The following is a 16659-nucleotide window of genomic DNA, read 5'->3' as shown; positions in this document are numbered from 1 at the left end:
CAGCAAAAGAAAAACAAAACGTAAGACTGGCGCGAAATTTCGAAACTGTGCCCTTAGACACTGTGCTACCAACTCACTTCGTTTTACAATCTTCGAGAGGACTGATGTCGCGTCGAAAGTTCGACCGTCATTTTCTCGAAATGTTGGCACCTAAGCCCAAATTACTTTCACCCTGCTCTCGACACAAGTTTCGACTGTATCAGAGAGCGTTCTCTATGGCGGGTTCCCCCTGTAAGACTTCAAGAAGAATGTAGTAATCCTCAAAACCAAAGAGGATGGATACTGATAGGTTTATTACAGAACCATCATTTAATAAGACATGGAATAACATATTAACACCAATTATCTGGAGAAAAATGGAACGACTGATATAAGTTGGCCTGCGGAAATATCAGCTTGGTTCCTGGTGTCTTCCAGAAGACATGAAACACAGTCTACACAGTTAGGCCTAATACTTAATAATCTTCAAACCGTCTTTTGTACTAAAAAAAGTTCTTATGAACTGATGGAATTCACAGTGAATGAAAACTCTTCAAGCAGCTTCAGTCGTTGTATAGTCATTTATTGGGAACATTTGCGATTTCGCACCGTTACAGGTGCATCCTCAAGTGATGTACTGCTAATTAAAATGCAATTTCTTAGAATAGAATTTTGTTAAAAAAAGGTAAATTTTTTATAAAAATTCTTAAAAATATTTGTCAAACGTGCATTAGTTGAAAAATTGTGACTTTTTTTAAAAAAAAACCATTGCTCACATGATTAGTCCTCAAACAATCGGGAGGTTATGATGTCCCATACCTCAGCTGCAAATCGAAAATGCTGTTGACAGTGGTAAAACTGTCATTAAGCACCAGTACTATATCTTTCAAAATGTTTATAACAAAATGTTCCCCTTTCATAGAATCCTATTCTAAACAACTGCGTTTTAACTGACAGTGTATCACCTGATAATGCACCTGTAAGAGTGCGAAACCCTTAGCGATCCCAAGAAAGGGCTGCAAGACAACTAAAGCGGCTTGAGGCGTTTTCATTCACTGTGAATCCCATCAAATCATAAGAATCTTCTTTTAGTAAAAAACGGTTTGAAGGTTTTTAAATAATAACACTTTACTCTTTCAGCTGTGGCTGTCCTGTTTACAAAATACTATGTAACAGCCTACTTCGAAGACCGCCGAACTGCCTACGATCAGGCGCAACTTAGTTAAACTCAAGCTCCAAGACAGGGCGCACGCAAAGGGACTATGCTACAGTTCTGCCTTACATCACGCAAGTAGTTCCACCAAACGTGGACATAGGCAAACACACGGCTGCACCCAGCAGTGAAGGACTTGACAACACATGTTAAATGTCATGGGTGTTTCTGGTCCCGTGCTGTGGCGCCACCTGTAAGCGGTTACGGCCGGTATTACAGTATCAAATTTCTTTGTCCAAAATCTTTGTCAAATATCTTTGTCAAAGAAATTTGATGGTGTAATAGGGAACTTTGTCGAATGTCGTCAAATATTTGATCAAATCTAGGGCCTTGCTGTAGATTTGATCAAAGAAGTCGCTTGTCTTCTGTTCACTGCAATCTGAGATGTTACCACGTGGAGCGTTCTGTCATCTGCAGTGTTTTTATAAACATTGCCGGTAAATACAATTGGTGAGTACCGACAACTACAATATTAACAGAGATGTATGAAGCAGATGAGGCGCTTAACAACGTGAGGCACCAGGAATACAAAAATAGATTAATAAGATTGGAGACCTGACCTGACCTAGCCTGACCTAACCTAACCTAACCTAACCTCTCTCCTGTAGCAAGGAATCGGAGTGTTACAGGGAGCCTGTCTTCTGCAGATATAGCAATTCGTAAGTGAGTATTGTGCTTTGTGATAAGAGGATTCACTTCACTGAGCACATACAGAAATGTATGCTCATCCATTCTTAAGTAATTGATGTACGACTTGACGTCCTCCACTATAAGCTCACATAACAAGTTTTGTTGAATGCTTCTATCGTGTCGTCGTAAAACCCACAGCTTCACCCAGGTACGTTTCCCTTTTTCCCCCGTTTCTCTTCCGCATGTGCACACAGTGCAATAGTTGTGGTACATGCAAGTGCTGCCGTTAATATCAAGTTGTCGTTGTCAGCCATCTTGAACTTTGACGAAAAATATGATGACAGGGTTCCACGAACCTACTACGGTGTCGTAGCAGGCGGAGAGGTGATACTCCGACGTGGCGCGTCCCAGGTTGCGGATAGGGGGGTCCTCACCGGCTTGCCGGCGGACTTGAGCGAAATAAAATAGCTCTCGCGGACCAAACACACAACATCAAGAAATCCATTAGTGTCTGTTCTGGTATCCAGCGACTAGTGGTCTGCGTCTGTTTACCTAGTTGGTGCGGCAGTGAAATATGGCTTGATCTCAACAATCAAGTCTGCAATTACCGTGATCTTGTTAAAGGTCACCACAACCAACTTCAACTTGAAGTAATCATGATGGAACAAATGGAAAGAAATCCGCTACCCCAGGCCCCAGTCAACGGACTGGACTTTCCTGGTCATCGGATTCTGGGGGACCAGGAACATCATGAGGAGAAGAGTCGGAGCTTCTCAAAACCTCTTCGCAAGCACTACCTTGGCACTCTCAATGCAAACACTCTGTTCAAACTTGGAAAACTAAAACAACTGACAGACATGCTAGATAAATTTCACATCAAAATTCTTGCCATTCAAGAGACGCGCTTCGTAGATGAAAACCATTTCGACACAGAACATTACAGGATTTACAAAGGTAAACCTGCGGTCAGAAGAGGAACACCATTATTGTTTGGTACAGGGTTTGCAGTACACAAATCAGTCATGGATAACATCATAGACTTCAATTCAATATCAGAACGTATCTCGACACTGTCCTTCAAATCAGGTAATAAAGCATACACAATTATCAACGCACATGCACCTACAAATGACCATAACAGAAAGAAGCCACAAGAAATTGAAGACTTCTGGGAAGACATGGAGGAAGTAACTAACAACGTACCAGAAAGACATGTGAAAATTTTAATGGGTGATTTCAATGCGCAGCTTGATAAGGAGAGAAAATTCAGAGAAATAACAGGCCCATACTCAGCACATATTCGCACGAACAGAAATGGGGAACACCTCATAAAATATTGTCAAAACTTTAACCTCAAAATCATGTCAACACAATTTCAAAAACCAAGACGAAAACTTACAACATGGAAAGCACCCAACACAGTGTGGGGAGAATTTCAGATTGATCATGTGGCCATATCCAAGAAAAATTCGCGGGAAATTCTAAATGTCAGAACACGTAAAGGAGTCTTCGAGTCTGATCATTATTTGCTACAAGTTAAGATTAGGCCAATCCCAAGACTGAAACAGACAGCGCAAAACAAAATAGTCAAACCTGATCCGGAATACTTGAAGATAAACAGGGATAAAATCGTTGAAGAAATTAATAGGCATTCAATAGACACATGGACAGATCTGGCGAAGGCAGTTCAGAAGACTATGTGCTGGGGAGAACCACCTAGAAAACGCAAACATAGGTGGTGGAACGCAAATTGTGATGAAGCCATTGAGAGAAGAAAGCAAGCATGGGACAAGTTCAGTAGCTACAGAAATTCAGAAACATGGAAAGAATTTCACGAAGTTCAGAAACTAGCATCGAAGGAAATCAGAAGGGAAAAACGAGCATATGACAATAACAGACTAAAAGAAATTGAGGAAGATTTCAAAAGAAATAACACAAGAAATTTTTACAGAACTTTCAAAGAAAATATTAAGGGCTATTAACCCCCTAGCCTCTGCTTCCGAAGAACAGATGGATCCCTGGAAACAAACACAAAAGAAAACTGTAAAACTCTCAAACATTACTTTGATAAACTTCTTAATTGCAAAAAACCTACAGGAAAATTAACATTCCAAAAGACCACATCTAATGCCGATTCTGATCCACCCACAATAGAAGAGATAGAGGAAATCATAAAACAAATGAAAAATAACAGAGCTGCCGGAGAAGATGGTATTATCGCCGAGATCTGGAAACTCCAAGATGAAAACATCACCAAAAAAATCCATAAGATTATCTCCGAGATTTGGATCACAGAGAAAGTGCCAGAGGAATGGAAATGTGCATTGATCCATCCGTTACATAAAAAGGGTGATAAGTCAGATCCAAACAATTACAGAGGCATTTCGCTAGTACCAGTTACATACAAAATTTTCTCTACGGTGCTATTAAACAGACTAGAACCACAAGCAGATCTGCAAATTGGGGAATACCAGGCGGGCTTCAGAAAAGGGAGATCATGCATCGAACAGATCTGGAACTTGAGAACACTTTTGAAAGTCAGACAGGCAAGAAACACTGTAGTTACCTTTGTGGACTTTAAAAAAGCATATGATTCCATAGACAGACAGACACTCTTTGACGTACTGGAAGAATATGGTATCGACAGAAAAACCAGGACACTTATACAACAGACGCTTACAGACACTACCTCCAAGATTAAGTTCATGGGAGAAATTTCGGAACCCTTCCACATACACACAGGTGTCCGACAAGGAGACGGGCTCTCACCAATCCTGTTCAACATGGTGTTAGACAAAATTATCAAGCAGTGGGAGGAACAAGTTAAAGGAATACAGCTGCGAAGAACACGTGAAACCAAAACAATCATAAAATGTCTGGCATTTGCAGATGATATAGCCATACTCAGCAATAATACACAGGAGGCAAAGGAAGCACTGGAATGCTTGCATGAAATAGCTGCCAAAACAGGTCTGCAGGTATCTTACGAGAAGACACAATATATGGAACGACAGACCAACAATGTACACACCATGCATACTGTATATGGATCCGTAGAAAGAGTCGAAAAATTTAAGTATTTAGGGGAGTACATACAAATGGGAGGATCAAACAAGGCGGCTAACATGGAACGAACGAAGAAACTCCAGAAGGCATACAAACTCACATGGTCACATTATAATAAGAAAAGCATATCGAGGCAGGCCAAACTTAGGCACTACAAAACAGTTGTATTACCAGAAGCATTGTACGCGTCAGAAACAACCACAATTGGAGCATCAGGCATCATAGACACAGAAAAAATAGAACGCAAAATTCTCAGAAAAATATTTGGACCAATTCACAGAGATGGCATATGGATGAAGCGACCTACCAAAGAGCTGTACCAGCACACTGACAGACTAACAGACGCGATCAGAAAACGCAGATTAACTTTCTATGGGCACATACAGAGAATGGACAACAACCGACTTACAAAGAAAATTTTTGATGTAGTAAACAGCTCAAGCAAGAAAACAAATTGGTATCATGAAATAGACGAAGACTTAAGGCAGATAGGGATCAACAGGCAAATGATAGGAGACAGGAAATACTTCAGAAACAAAGTTAGGAGTGCAAAATTTATTGTAAAGGAGAGAAAAAAGACAGGAACATTATGGACAGAGCAAAGGAAACAGGAGCACAGCCAAAGGATGAAGAGATTTTGGGAAGAGAAGAGGAAGAGAGGAAAGAAGTGAAAATTGTGTCATCATGTGATTTTCGAGTTCAAACACTGTCCATAAGGGCAACAATGAAATGAATGAATGAATGAATGATGACAGTCTAATACTCCCTTTTAGCTCCACGTCAAAGATCTTTGTCAAATATATTTGACGAATATTTGATCAAATCTTTGACAGAATCTTTGACAAAGAAATTTGATAGTGAAATACCGGCCTATTGTGAACAGTGGTGGTAGTGGACAAGGGCGGATAGCCTGTTGTGGACCTACGACCAGGAAAATACAGGGCACACTTATAAACTGCCGGCTGCGGTCAGCTGGCGGAGCTACGAGAAGTGAAGTGTGCCGAGGTAGTGGTCTGGCCTCTGGCCAAGTTCTCTGCAGCGGGTTGTTGGGTTGCATTTGCACCAGAATCCGCACTGTATGAACTGTAATTATCTGCGATACTCTGAAGTAGTATTTACGAGTACAGCTAAACTCCCAGGAGGGGAAATCTCTTGTGAATGGATAAACGGCATTCCAAGGAATGTTAAATACGAGTGGTACATTTCTGTTGTTACGTGAAGTTGCTTGTTTAATGTAGACTGTGTTTCAGTGTATTCCCTCTCCAGGATTCTGGATTTCAGGCTGGATGATTTGAGGTTTCGTTTCCGAATACGTGTGTTTCGGTTTAAATAAGGAAATGTGTTGAGAGCTCGCAGGCGGCGTCGCCAGTTTATTGGTGGCCGTCACTGAAGTACCTAACCGGACGCTGGGGCTTGTGTTTACGAAGTTGTTACCACTACGGGTGCTGGACGTTAATGTTGTACAGCCCAACCGTAAGGAGTGTTATCTTGACAAACGTTTTGCCCTAGTACTTGCTGTATTAATGTAATTTAATATTCTGGACCACCGAGGTGGCCAGGGAGTGTGATGGGAAAATTTTATGTGGTATATTCTGAGCAGCATCCTGGTTGGTTGATTTGGGGGAGGGGACCAAACAGCGAGGTGATCTGTCCCATCGGATTAGGGAAGGATGGGGAAGGAAGTCGGCCGTGCCCTTTCAGAGAAACCATCCCGGCATTTGCCTGGAGCGATTTAGGGAAATCACGGGAAACATAAAACAGGATTACCAGACGCGGGTTTGAACAGTCGACCTCCCGATTGCGAGACCTGCGTGCACCACCTCGCTCGGTCTTGTAGTGGTTAGTAATTCCGTCTCATGAGCTATTTTATATCTACAGAGTTGCCTTTGGGTATTAGAACGTAAGTAGGTCATCTCGTGAAAGTAATCTAACGCGGTGTTATTTTAAGTTATATTATCCATATGCTTGTTAAATGTTGAGCCTTGATCTGAATGAGTTTTGTTTTGAGGCATATTGTTCTGCATATAGTAATTATATAACCTGTTACTGAGTGGCCAGCATGGAACTTCAAAAAGGTTCAAATGGCTCTGAGCACTATGGGACTTAACATCTGAGGTCATCAGTCCCCTAGAACTTACAACTACTTAAACCTAACTAATCTAAGGACATCACACACATCCATGCCCGAGGCAGGATTCGAACCTGCGACCGTAGCCGGCGCGCGGTTCTAGACTGAAGCGCCTAGAACCGCTCGGCCACACCGGCCTGTGAACTTCAGTAATTACGACTTGTACCCTACAGATGCAATCTCTGTCTAGGTGCTGCTCATTGTATTATTATATTTATGTAGATTGTTTTACTCTATTCCTTCGTAAATGAGCTTTGTTTCTTAAATAATTTTTATTATCAAACTGTATGTATTTAATTAATATAATTTTGAACTGTCGTTCGGCACTTTAGTAACCCAGACCTCGTTCCACTACACACTTTGGTACAGCAATTAGTTAGCAACCACATCTACATCAATACTCTGCAAGCCACCTGACGGTGTGTGGCGGAGGGTACCTTGAGTACCTCTATTGGTTCTCCCTTCCATTCTAGTCTCGTATTTTTCGTGGAAAGAAGGACTGTCGGTATGCCTCTGTGTGGGCTCTAATCTCTCTGATTTTATCCTCATGGTCTCTTCGCGAGATATACGTAGGAGCTGAGCAATATACTGAGTGACTCCTCGGTGAAGGTATGTTCTCGAAACTTCAACAACAGCCCATACCGAGCTACAGAGCTTCTCTCCTGCAAAGTCTTCCACTGCAGTTTATCTATCATCTCCGTAACGCTTTCGCGATTACTAAATGATCCTGTAACGAAGCGCGCTGGTCTCCGTTGGATCTTTTCTACCTCTTCTATCAACCCTATCTGGTACGGATCCCACACTGGTGAGCAATATTCAAGCAGTGGGCGAACAAGTGTACTGTAACCTACATCCTTTGTTTTCGAATTGCATTTCCTTAGGATTCTTCCAATGAATCTCAGTCTGGCATCTGCTTTACCGACGATCAACTTTATATGATCATTCCATTTTAAATCACTCCTAATGCCTACTCCCAGATAATTTATGGAATTAACTGCTTCCAGTTGCTGACCTGCTATATTGTAGCTAAATGATAAAGGATCTTTTTTTCTATGTATTCGCAGCACATTACACTTGTCTACGTTGAGATTCAATTGCCATTCCCTGCACCATTTCGTTGCAGATCCTCCTGCATTTCAGTACAGTTTTCCATTGTTACAACCTCTCGATATGCCACAGCATCACCCGCAAAAAGCCTCAGTGAACTTCAGATGTTATCCACAAGGTCATTTATGTATATTGTGAATAGCAACGGTCCTACGACACTCCCCTGCGGCACACCTGAAATCACTCTTACTTCGAAAGACCTCTCCACTGAGAATGACACGCTCCATTCTGTTATCTAGTAACTCTTCAATCCAATCACACAATTGGTCTGATAGTCCGTATGCTCTTACTTTGTTCATTAAACGACTGTGTGGAACTGTATCGAACGCCTTGCGGAAGTCAAGAAACACGGCATCTACCTGTGAACCCGTGTCTATGGCCCTCTGAGTCTCGTGGACGAATAGCGCGAGCTGGGTTTCACACGACCGTCTTTTTCGAAACCCATGCTGATTCCTACAGAGTAGATTTCTAGTCTCCAGAAAAGTCATTATACTCGAACATAATACGTTTTCCAAAATTCTACAACTGATCGACGTTAGAGATATAGGCCCATAGTTCTGCATATCTGTTCGACGTCCCTTCTTAAAAGCGTGGATAACCTCTGTCGTCTATTTCGATATCTACCATTCTGTCATCTATTTCGATATCTACCATTCTGTCATCTGTGCGACAATGTAGAGAGGGAGCTATAGTGCAGTCTTCCTCTGTGAAACAGCTTTGGAAAAAGACATTTAGTATTTCGGCCTTTAGTCTGTCATCCTCTGTTTCAGTACCATTTTGGTCACAGAGTGTCTGAACATTTTGTTTTGATCCACCTACCGTTTTGACGTAAGACCAAAATTTCTTAGTTAGACAGTACCACAGTATAATACCTCAAGATAGTACCATAGAATAGCACCTCAGGACTTATCTACTATCGTTCCCACGAAGAGCCAAACTGGACATTATGCACTCAAATGAAGAAAAAAAAGGTACCCCGAATGAATTATCCGGATGGGATGGAAATCAGCAAATGTGATGCGCATGTACAAACGAAAAAATGGTTACAATTTTAGGAAAATTTGATCATTTATTCAGGAGAAGGAGCTTTGCAAATTCAGCAAGTTTATGACGCGCTGGTCCACCGCTGGCCCCAAGCAGTTATTCGGCTTGCCATTGACTGACAGAATTGTTGGATGTTTTGGATGTTCTGAAGGATATGGTACCGAATTCTGTCCAATTGAAGGGCCCTGCCCATAATGTTCCAAAAGTTCTCAGATGGGGAGAGGTCCGGTGACCTTGCTGGGCAGGATGCGGTTTCGCAAGCACGAAGATAAGCAGTAGAAACTCCCGCCGTGAGCGGGCGAGCATTATCTTGCTGGAAATGGAAGCGCAGGATGGCTTGCCAAGAAGGGCAACAAAAAGGGTCCGTAGAATATCGTCGACGTACCGCTGTGCTGTGAGGGGTCGCGGATGACAACCAAAGGGGTCCTATTATGAAATAAATTGGCACCCCAGACCATCACACTTGGCTCTCGGGCCGTTGCAGCAATTACTTTGTGGTAGCCGGTTCTCTTCCTGCCACAGTTGTATGTCCATCCCAAACGTATCTGACGACTAAAACAGTTCCAGGGAAATCTAGGAATAAGCAAGGCTTGACTCTACAGCATACCTTAGAAATATTTTTGACCTGACTCCGTAACCACTTACAGGTGTCAGCTTCTTGGTTTGTTGTCAGTATAATTATACACTTTAGATTTCATGCCATTCTGAAATACGTTAGATGTAAATTATAAATGCGGAATCATCCATAAGGACAAATATAGCATAAACTTGCATCATATTGTACGTAGATCCATATCCTGACTCTGGTACTTTCGAGCTCGAAACAGTTTACATAGTTAAACCTATCAAGAAGTACCATTAGTTACTGAAACACTTCACGAGGCTAATGTCACACATGTTTCTTAAGTGACAAGTACTGAACTCGACTGTGACTCATTGCTGCCACAATATCAAACGATCGCCGTACCACAAACGTCAACTACACGATATTTGTTACAACACAACGGAAAAATACAAACAGAAAAACTGCAAACGCCCTAAACATATCACATCGCATTGTTTGGTAGACGAGAGGTCGTTATTAGCAAATTCCTCAGCAAACAACGCCGATCTTCGCCTGAAAGTTTGTTGATAGAGAATGGGGCCAGCCCCTTTTTTTTTCCTTAAGACAGACACACAACTTTCGCTAGAACCGGCCTCTTTGACTGCGTAAAACAGAGGCCGTGATTTAACAGTCCAGTTTTGGGCTGGAGTGTTGATTTATAATGCTCCGCTGCAAGCTGTCTGTTCCTTACTTGGAAGACTGCAGCGTACATTCGGTGACTGTAAACTAAATGATAGAGGAATGTGCGGTAAATCACTGGAGGAAGGCAGTCTACCATACTACTACTAAAAACAAGGGTTGTTCTATTGACATGTTACCGTGAATATGACACTTAAAATACAAGGAGTGAACGGTTGTCTACACTTGTACAGCAAGCTGACTGTGATTATGACTCAAAAACACGAAAGGGAGACTAAGCCAAGAACGGAGGCAGACACAGTTTTAGCGCATCCGCACTGTTATTCAATCTGTACATTGAGCATGCAATGCTGGAAACCAAGCGGAAACTGGAACAGGAACTAAAGTACAGGAAGGAGAAATAGGGAAACGAAGATTTCCCCATGAACTGTTAATTCCGTCAGTGGTGGTCGTTGACTAGGAAAATTGGCTGTAGAAAAAGGGTACTGTTTCGAATAAAGGTTACAATGTGGACACGGATAAACGTAAAACATGAGTAATGGAGTGTTGTCGGGTTAAGTGATGCTACGGAAACCAGATGAGAAAACGATGCGATGAAAGTAGTAGAATAGTTTCTTTTTTATTTTGGCAACAAAATAGTATACGACAGAGGAAGCAAAAAAAAAAAAAAAAAGAAAAGAAAAGAAATCTTTCCCGAAAAAAAAAGAAATGTGTTACCAATGAGAACACGAAACCATGCGATGAAAGTAGTTGAATAGTTTCTTTTTTATTTTGGCAACAAAATAGTATACGACAGAGGAAGCAAAAAAAAAAAAAATGAGAAACCTTTCCCGGAAAAAAAAGAAATGTGTTACCAATGAGAATAATTTCAAGTTTTAGAAAATCTTTCGTGAAAACATTGGTATGGAGTGTGAACGTGTACCACAAAGATTACACACAAGGGGAGAACAGAGCCTTTCAGAACGTCAAAGGGAAATGCTGAAGATTAGATGAATATTACATATTTCTAGATTTCCAGAAGGCTTTTGTCAGCGTTCCTCACAAGCACCTTCTAATCAAGTTGCGTGTCTAAAGAGTACTACCTCAGTCGTGCGAATGGACTCGTGACGTCCTGCCAGGAAAGCCACATTTCATAGTAGCTGACAAAGTCATCGAGTAAAACAGAAGTGATATCTGGCGTTCGGCAACGAAGTATTATAGCCTTCCTAGACTGTTTGCAGATGATGCTGTCATTTACCGTTTTATGAATCACCAGAAAATCAAAACCATTTGTAAAAGGGTTTGATAAAAATGGCTGTTGACTCTAAACTATAAAAAGTCTAAGGTCATACGTTAAATTTTGGTTACACGATAAATCACTCAAATGTAAGGGCTGTAATGTTCTGCTAAATACCTAGTTCACTAACAAAGCACTCCGTCTTCAGGCCACAAGTGGCCCACCGGGACCATCCGACCGCCGTGTCATCCTCAGTGAGGATGCGGCTATAGGAGGGGCGTGTGGTCAGCACACCGCTCTCCCGGTCGTTATGATGGTTTTCTTTGACCGGAGCCGCTACTCTTCGGTCGAGTAGCTCCTCAATTGGCATCACGAGGCTGAGTGCACCCCGAAAAATGGCAACAGCGCATGGCGGACCGGATGGTCACCCATCCAAGTGCCGGCCACGCCCGACAGCGCTTAACTTCGGTGATCTGACGGGAACCGGTGTATCCACTGCGGCAAGGCCGTTGCCTAGTTTACTAACAACATAACTGGAAACTATCGCATAGATAATGTTGTGAGGAAGGCGAACAAAACACTGCGTTTTATTGGCATAACACTTAGAACACGCAACAGATCTACTAAAGAGCCTGTCTGCTTAACGCTTGTCCTTTATCATCAGGAGCACTGCTCCTTGGTATGAGCTCCTTAACGGATAGGACTGACGGAGGACATCGAAAAAGTTAAAAGAAGGGCAACTCGTTTTGTATTGTCGGGAAATAAGGGAGAGAGTGTCACGGGTATCGCAAGCGAATTGGGGTGGCAGTAATAAAAATAAAGGAGTTTCTCTTTGCGGCAAGATCTTTTCACGAAATTTCAATCACCAGCTTTTCTCCCCCGAATGTGAAAATATTTGTTTGGCGTTTACGTACGTAGGGAGAATCTGTCATCGTAATAAAATATGAGAAATCAGAAATTGCACGGAAAGAGTAAGTGTTCGATTTTCCCGCATGCGCTTCCAGAGTGGAACGATGGAAAAAAGTCTGTCGGTGATTAGATGAACCCCCATCGACGCGCTAAAATGTGAAGTGCAGAGTAGTAAGGCAGACGTGAATCTCGGTTAACTAATGAGCAGGTTCTGAACCGAATCGGGGAAAATATAAATTTATGACAGAATTTGACTGTAAGGAGGGAAGCGTTGACTAGATATTAGGGAATTAACGAATTTGATTAGAGATTAATAAATAATCACTTTCGTAATAGACCGCAGCCTTGGACTCGGCTAGTTCGCTATATGCATCTTGCGAGATGGATCCTGGGACATTCGGGAGCATTCGCTTCTTACTGGGTGCCAGCACCAGTCTATGCTACTATGCTGTTTAAATACTAAACTAATCAACTGACGAGTCAGCGTCAATTGAAAATTTCTAAAATACAGCAAGTTCGCACATTTCGCCTGCGAGAGAAATGCGTTTATTCTGTGACCACTTAGGTGAATAATTAGCGATCAATGGGTACACTTGTTACAAGAGACGCTACTCTATATATGTATATGATACTGCTGCTAATAACTACCTTTGGTTGGACACCATTTGCAAAACAGATTGGAACTGAATTATTTGACGAGTATAGAAAGATATAAAGAAGTCATTGGTGTTAATTTTCGCAATTTTGCTGATATGTTAAACGATAATTCTACCAGCCTAAATTATTTCCAGAAGTTTGTAGAAAGTGAATTTGTGCTAAGCTTCTATACAAGAACCTTCGGCCATTTGGTCGGTGACATTTGCTGGTGAATCTGCAAGCGCGATCAAGGAAATTCGGGAAGTGATTTCCTGTAATTAAGAGAAATCTGCTTTACGGCTACGCATCATATGGTCCAATGCGAACTCAATAGCACCGTATCCGAGGATTCTGTGTAAGTTCCTATTTATGAACAGTAAATTCACAGACGACCGAAGATCTTCGGCGGCTGCTACTGCACTACGAGATCGACGAGTTCCCAAAACTGCAGTTGTACTATTACTGGCAAGTCATAATTTTATTTCAGTACATTATATCACGCAGTTTTGGCGAAGACATCGCGATTAGTGCTTGCGTTCTTCGAGGCTTTGACGATATAATACAGACACAAAACGCCATGCTACATTGATTTGGTCTTTGGATAATAAACGAGAAAAATTTCGTGTAGTTACGGGATTAATTTTTGTCACTGCAGAAGTAGTAGCCACAAGACGTTACAATTAAACATCCTTAGTAATCCATATTTCAATTACTTCAGTCGATTATTAAGTGTATCTTCAATGTATCACATACATTACATACATACACACTCCTATACAAGCTAGGGTAACAATTTAACGAAGACGATAGAACGCATCATCACAACAAGCATAACCGTGAAATAGGCTACTTTAAGCAATGACACTGTTCAAGTAATGTTATTAGCCGCAGACACGGCAGCTGGCCACGCTTACCCGACGCTGCAGCGGCGAGGACGGAGGCGAGTAGCAGCAGCAGCTCCGTTGCCATGGCAGCGGGCGCGCGGCCGCCGCGCTGCCGTCGGCGGGCACTTCGCACACGACACGCAACACAGCGCCCGCGTCCGCTCGCGCGCGCAGCCGGAGCGGCACTGACTGCCTGTCAGGCGCGACGCCCTCTCCCCACCACGCCCCCTCCTGCGCTGCCGGCTGCACTCCGTTGGCTACTGCCTTTCAGCCAAACTTGACGCGCGTTCTGACAACACTCCACCACACGTGCTCGCCACTGGCAACTGCTACCTTTAAGGGGACCCGGAACGTCCTATACCTCCGATGTTAAATGTAAGGAACATTTTCTTATGAACTATTAACACCAGAATGATGAAACTTTTACAGTATAATATTACCTATATTTAATACCATGTACCATATGGATTTTAATTTATTGGTGTTTTTTGGGAAGATATTAATTATTTTGTTACTGAAAATAATAGACACATTTTTTGGCGTAGTATCTTTGAAATAAAATCTGTTATCAATTATGTATCACAAAAAGGCTATGATGATGTTGTTGTTGTGGTCTTCAGTCCTGAGACTGGTTTGATGCAGCTCTCCATGCTACTCTATCCTGTGCAAGCTTCTTCATCTCCCAGTACCTACTGCAACCTACATCCTTCTGAATCTGCTTAGTGTATTCATCTCTTGGTCTCCCTCTACGATTTTTAACCTCCACGCTGCCCTCCAATACTAAATTGGTGATCCCTTGATGCCTCAGACAAAGTCCTACCAACCGATCCCTTCTTCTGGTCAAGTTGTGCCACAAACTTCTGTTCTCCCCAATCCTACTCAATACTTCCTCATTAGTTATGTGATCTACCCATCTAATCTTCATCATTCTTCTGTAGCGCCACATTTCCTAAGCTTCTATTCTCTATTTATTTAAACTATTTATCGTCCATGTTTCACTAGCATAGATGGCTAATCTCCATACAAATACTTTCAGAAAAGACTTCCTGACACTTAAATCTATACTCGATGTTAACAAATTTCTCTTCTTCAGAAACGCTTTCCTTGCTGTTGCCAGTCTACGTTTTATATCATCTCTACTTCGACCATCATCAGTTATTTTGCTCCCCAAATAGGAAAACTCATTTACTACTTTAAGCGTCTCATTTCCTAATCTAATACCCGCAGCATCACCTGATTACATTCGACTACATTCCATTATCCTCGTCCGCAGCTCGTGGTCGTAAGGTAGCGTTCTCGCTTCCCACGCCCGGGTTCCCGGGTTCGATTCCCGGCGGGGTCAGGGATTTTCTCTGCCTCGTGATGACTGGGTGTTGTGTGCTGTCCTTAGGTTAGTTAGGTTTAAGTAGTTCTAAGTTCTAGGGGACTGATGACCATAGATGTTAAGTCCCATAGTGCTCAGAGCCATTTGAACCATTCCATTATCCTCGTTTTGCTTTTGTCGATGTTCATCTTATATCCTCCTCCACTGTCCATTCCGTTCAGCTACTCTTCCAAGTCCTTTGCTGTCTCTGACAGAATTACAATGTCATCGGCGAACGTCAAAGTTTTTACTTCTTCTCCATGGATTTTAATACCTACTCCGAATTTTTCTTTTGTTTCCTTTACTGCTTGCTCAATATACAGATTGAACAGCATCGGGGAGAGGCTACAACCCTGTCTTACTCCCTTCCCAACCACTGCTTCCCTTTCATGCCCCTCGACTCTTATAACTGCCATCTGGTTTCTGTACAAATTGTAAATAGCCTGTTGCTACCTGTATTTTACCCCTGCCACCTTTAGAATTTGAAAGAGAGTATTCCCGTCAACATTGTCAAAAGCTTTCTCTAAGTCTACAAATGCTAGAAACGTAGGTTTGCCTTTCCTTAATCTTTCTTCTAAGATAAGTCGTAAGGTCAGTATTGCCTCACGTGTTCCAGTGTTTCTACGGAATCCAAACTGATCTTCCCCGAGGTTGGCTTCTACTAGTTTTTCCATTCGTCTGTAAAGAATTTGTGTTAGTATTTTGCAGCTGTGACTTATTAAACTGATAGTTCGGTAATTTTCACATCTGTCAACACCTGCTTTCTTTGGGATTGGAATTATTATATTCTTCTTGAAGTCTGAGGGTATTTCGCCTGTTTCATACATCTTGCTCACCAGATGGTACAGTTTTGTCAGGACTGGCTCACCCAAGGCCGTCAGTAGTTCCAATGGAATGCTGTCCACTCCGGGGGCCTTGTTTAGACTCAGGTCTTTCAGTGCTCTGTCAAACTCTTCACGCAGTATCGTATCTCCCATTTCATCTTCATCTACATTCTCTTCCATTTCCCTAATATTGTCCTCAAGTACATCACCCTTGTATAGACCCTCTATATACTCCTTCCACCTTTCTGCTTTCCCTTCTTTGCTTAGAACTGGGTTTCCATCTGAGCTCTTGATATTCATACAAGTCGTTCTCTTATCTCCAAAGGTCTCTTTAATTTACCTGTAGGCAGTATCTATCTTACCTCTAGTGAGATAAACCTCTACATCCTTACATTTGTCCTCTAGCCATCCCTGCTT

At 42.1% G+C, this 16659-nt stretch overlaps 1 protein-coding gene and 1 pseudogene across 1 annotated transcript in view; both read right to left on the bottom strand.

The window, feature by feature from the left end:
- Positions 1 to 14217, bottom strand: part of LOC126199701 (uncharacterized) — a 401314-nt gene extending 387097 nt beyond the window's left edge. Inside the window, exon 1 of the mRNA XM_049936628.1 lies at positions 14086 to 14217. Coding sequence (XP_049792585.1) covers positions 14086 to 14140 — 55 coding nt within the window. The 5' untranslated portion in view covers positions 14141 to 14217. The remainder of the gene's footprint in view (positions 1 to 14085) is intronic.
- On the bottom strand, positions 12023 to 12140 carry LOC126199755 (5S ribosomal RNA; annotated as a pseudogene).
- Positions 14218 to 16659: the final 2442 nt, after the last annotated feature.

Source organism: Schistocerca nitens, chromosome 8 (assembly GCF_023898315.1).
Source record: "Schistocerca nitens isolate TAMUIC-IGC-003100 chromosome 8, iqSchNite1.1, whole genome shotgun sequence".
In the NCBI taxonomy this organism is placed as follows: Eukaryota; Metazoa; Arthropoda; class Insecta; order Orthoptera; family Acrididae; genus Schistocerca; species Schistocerca nitens.
This window is presented reverse-complemented; position numbering and strand designations above follow the sequence as displayed.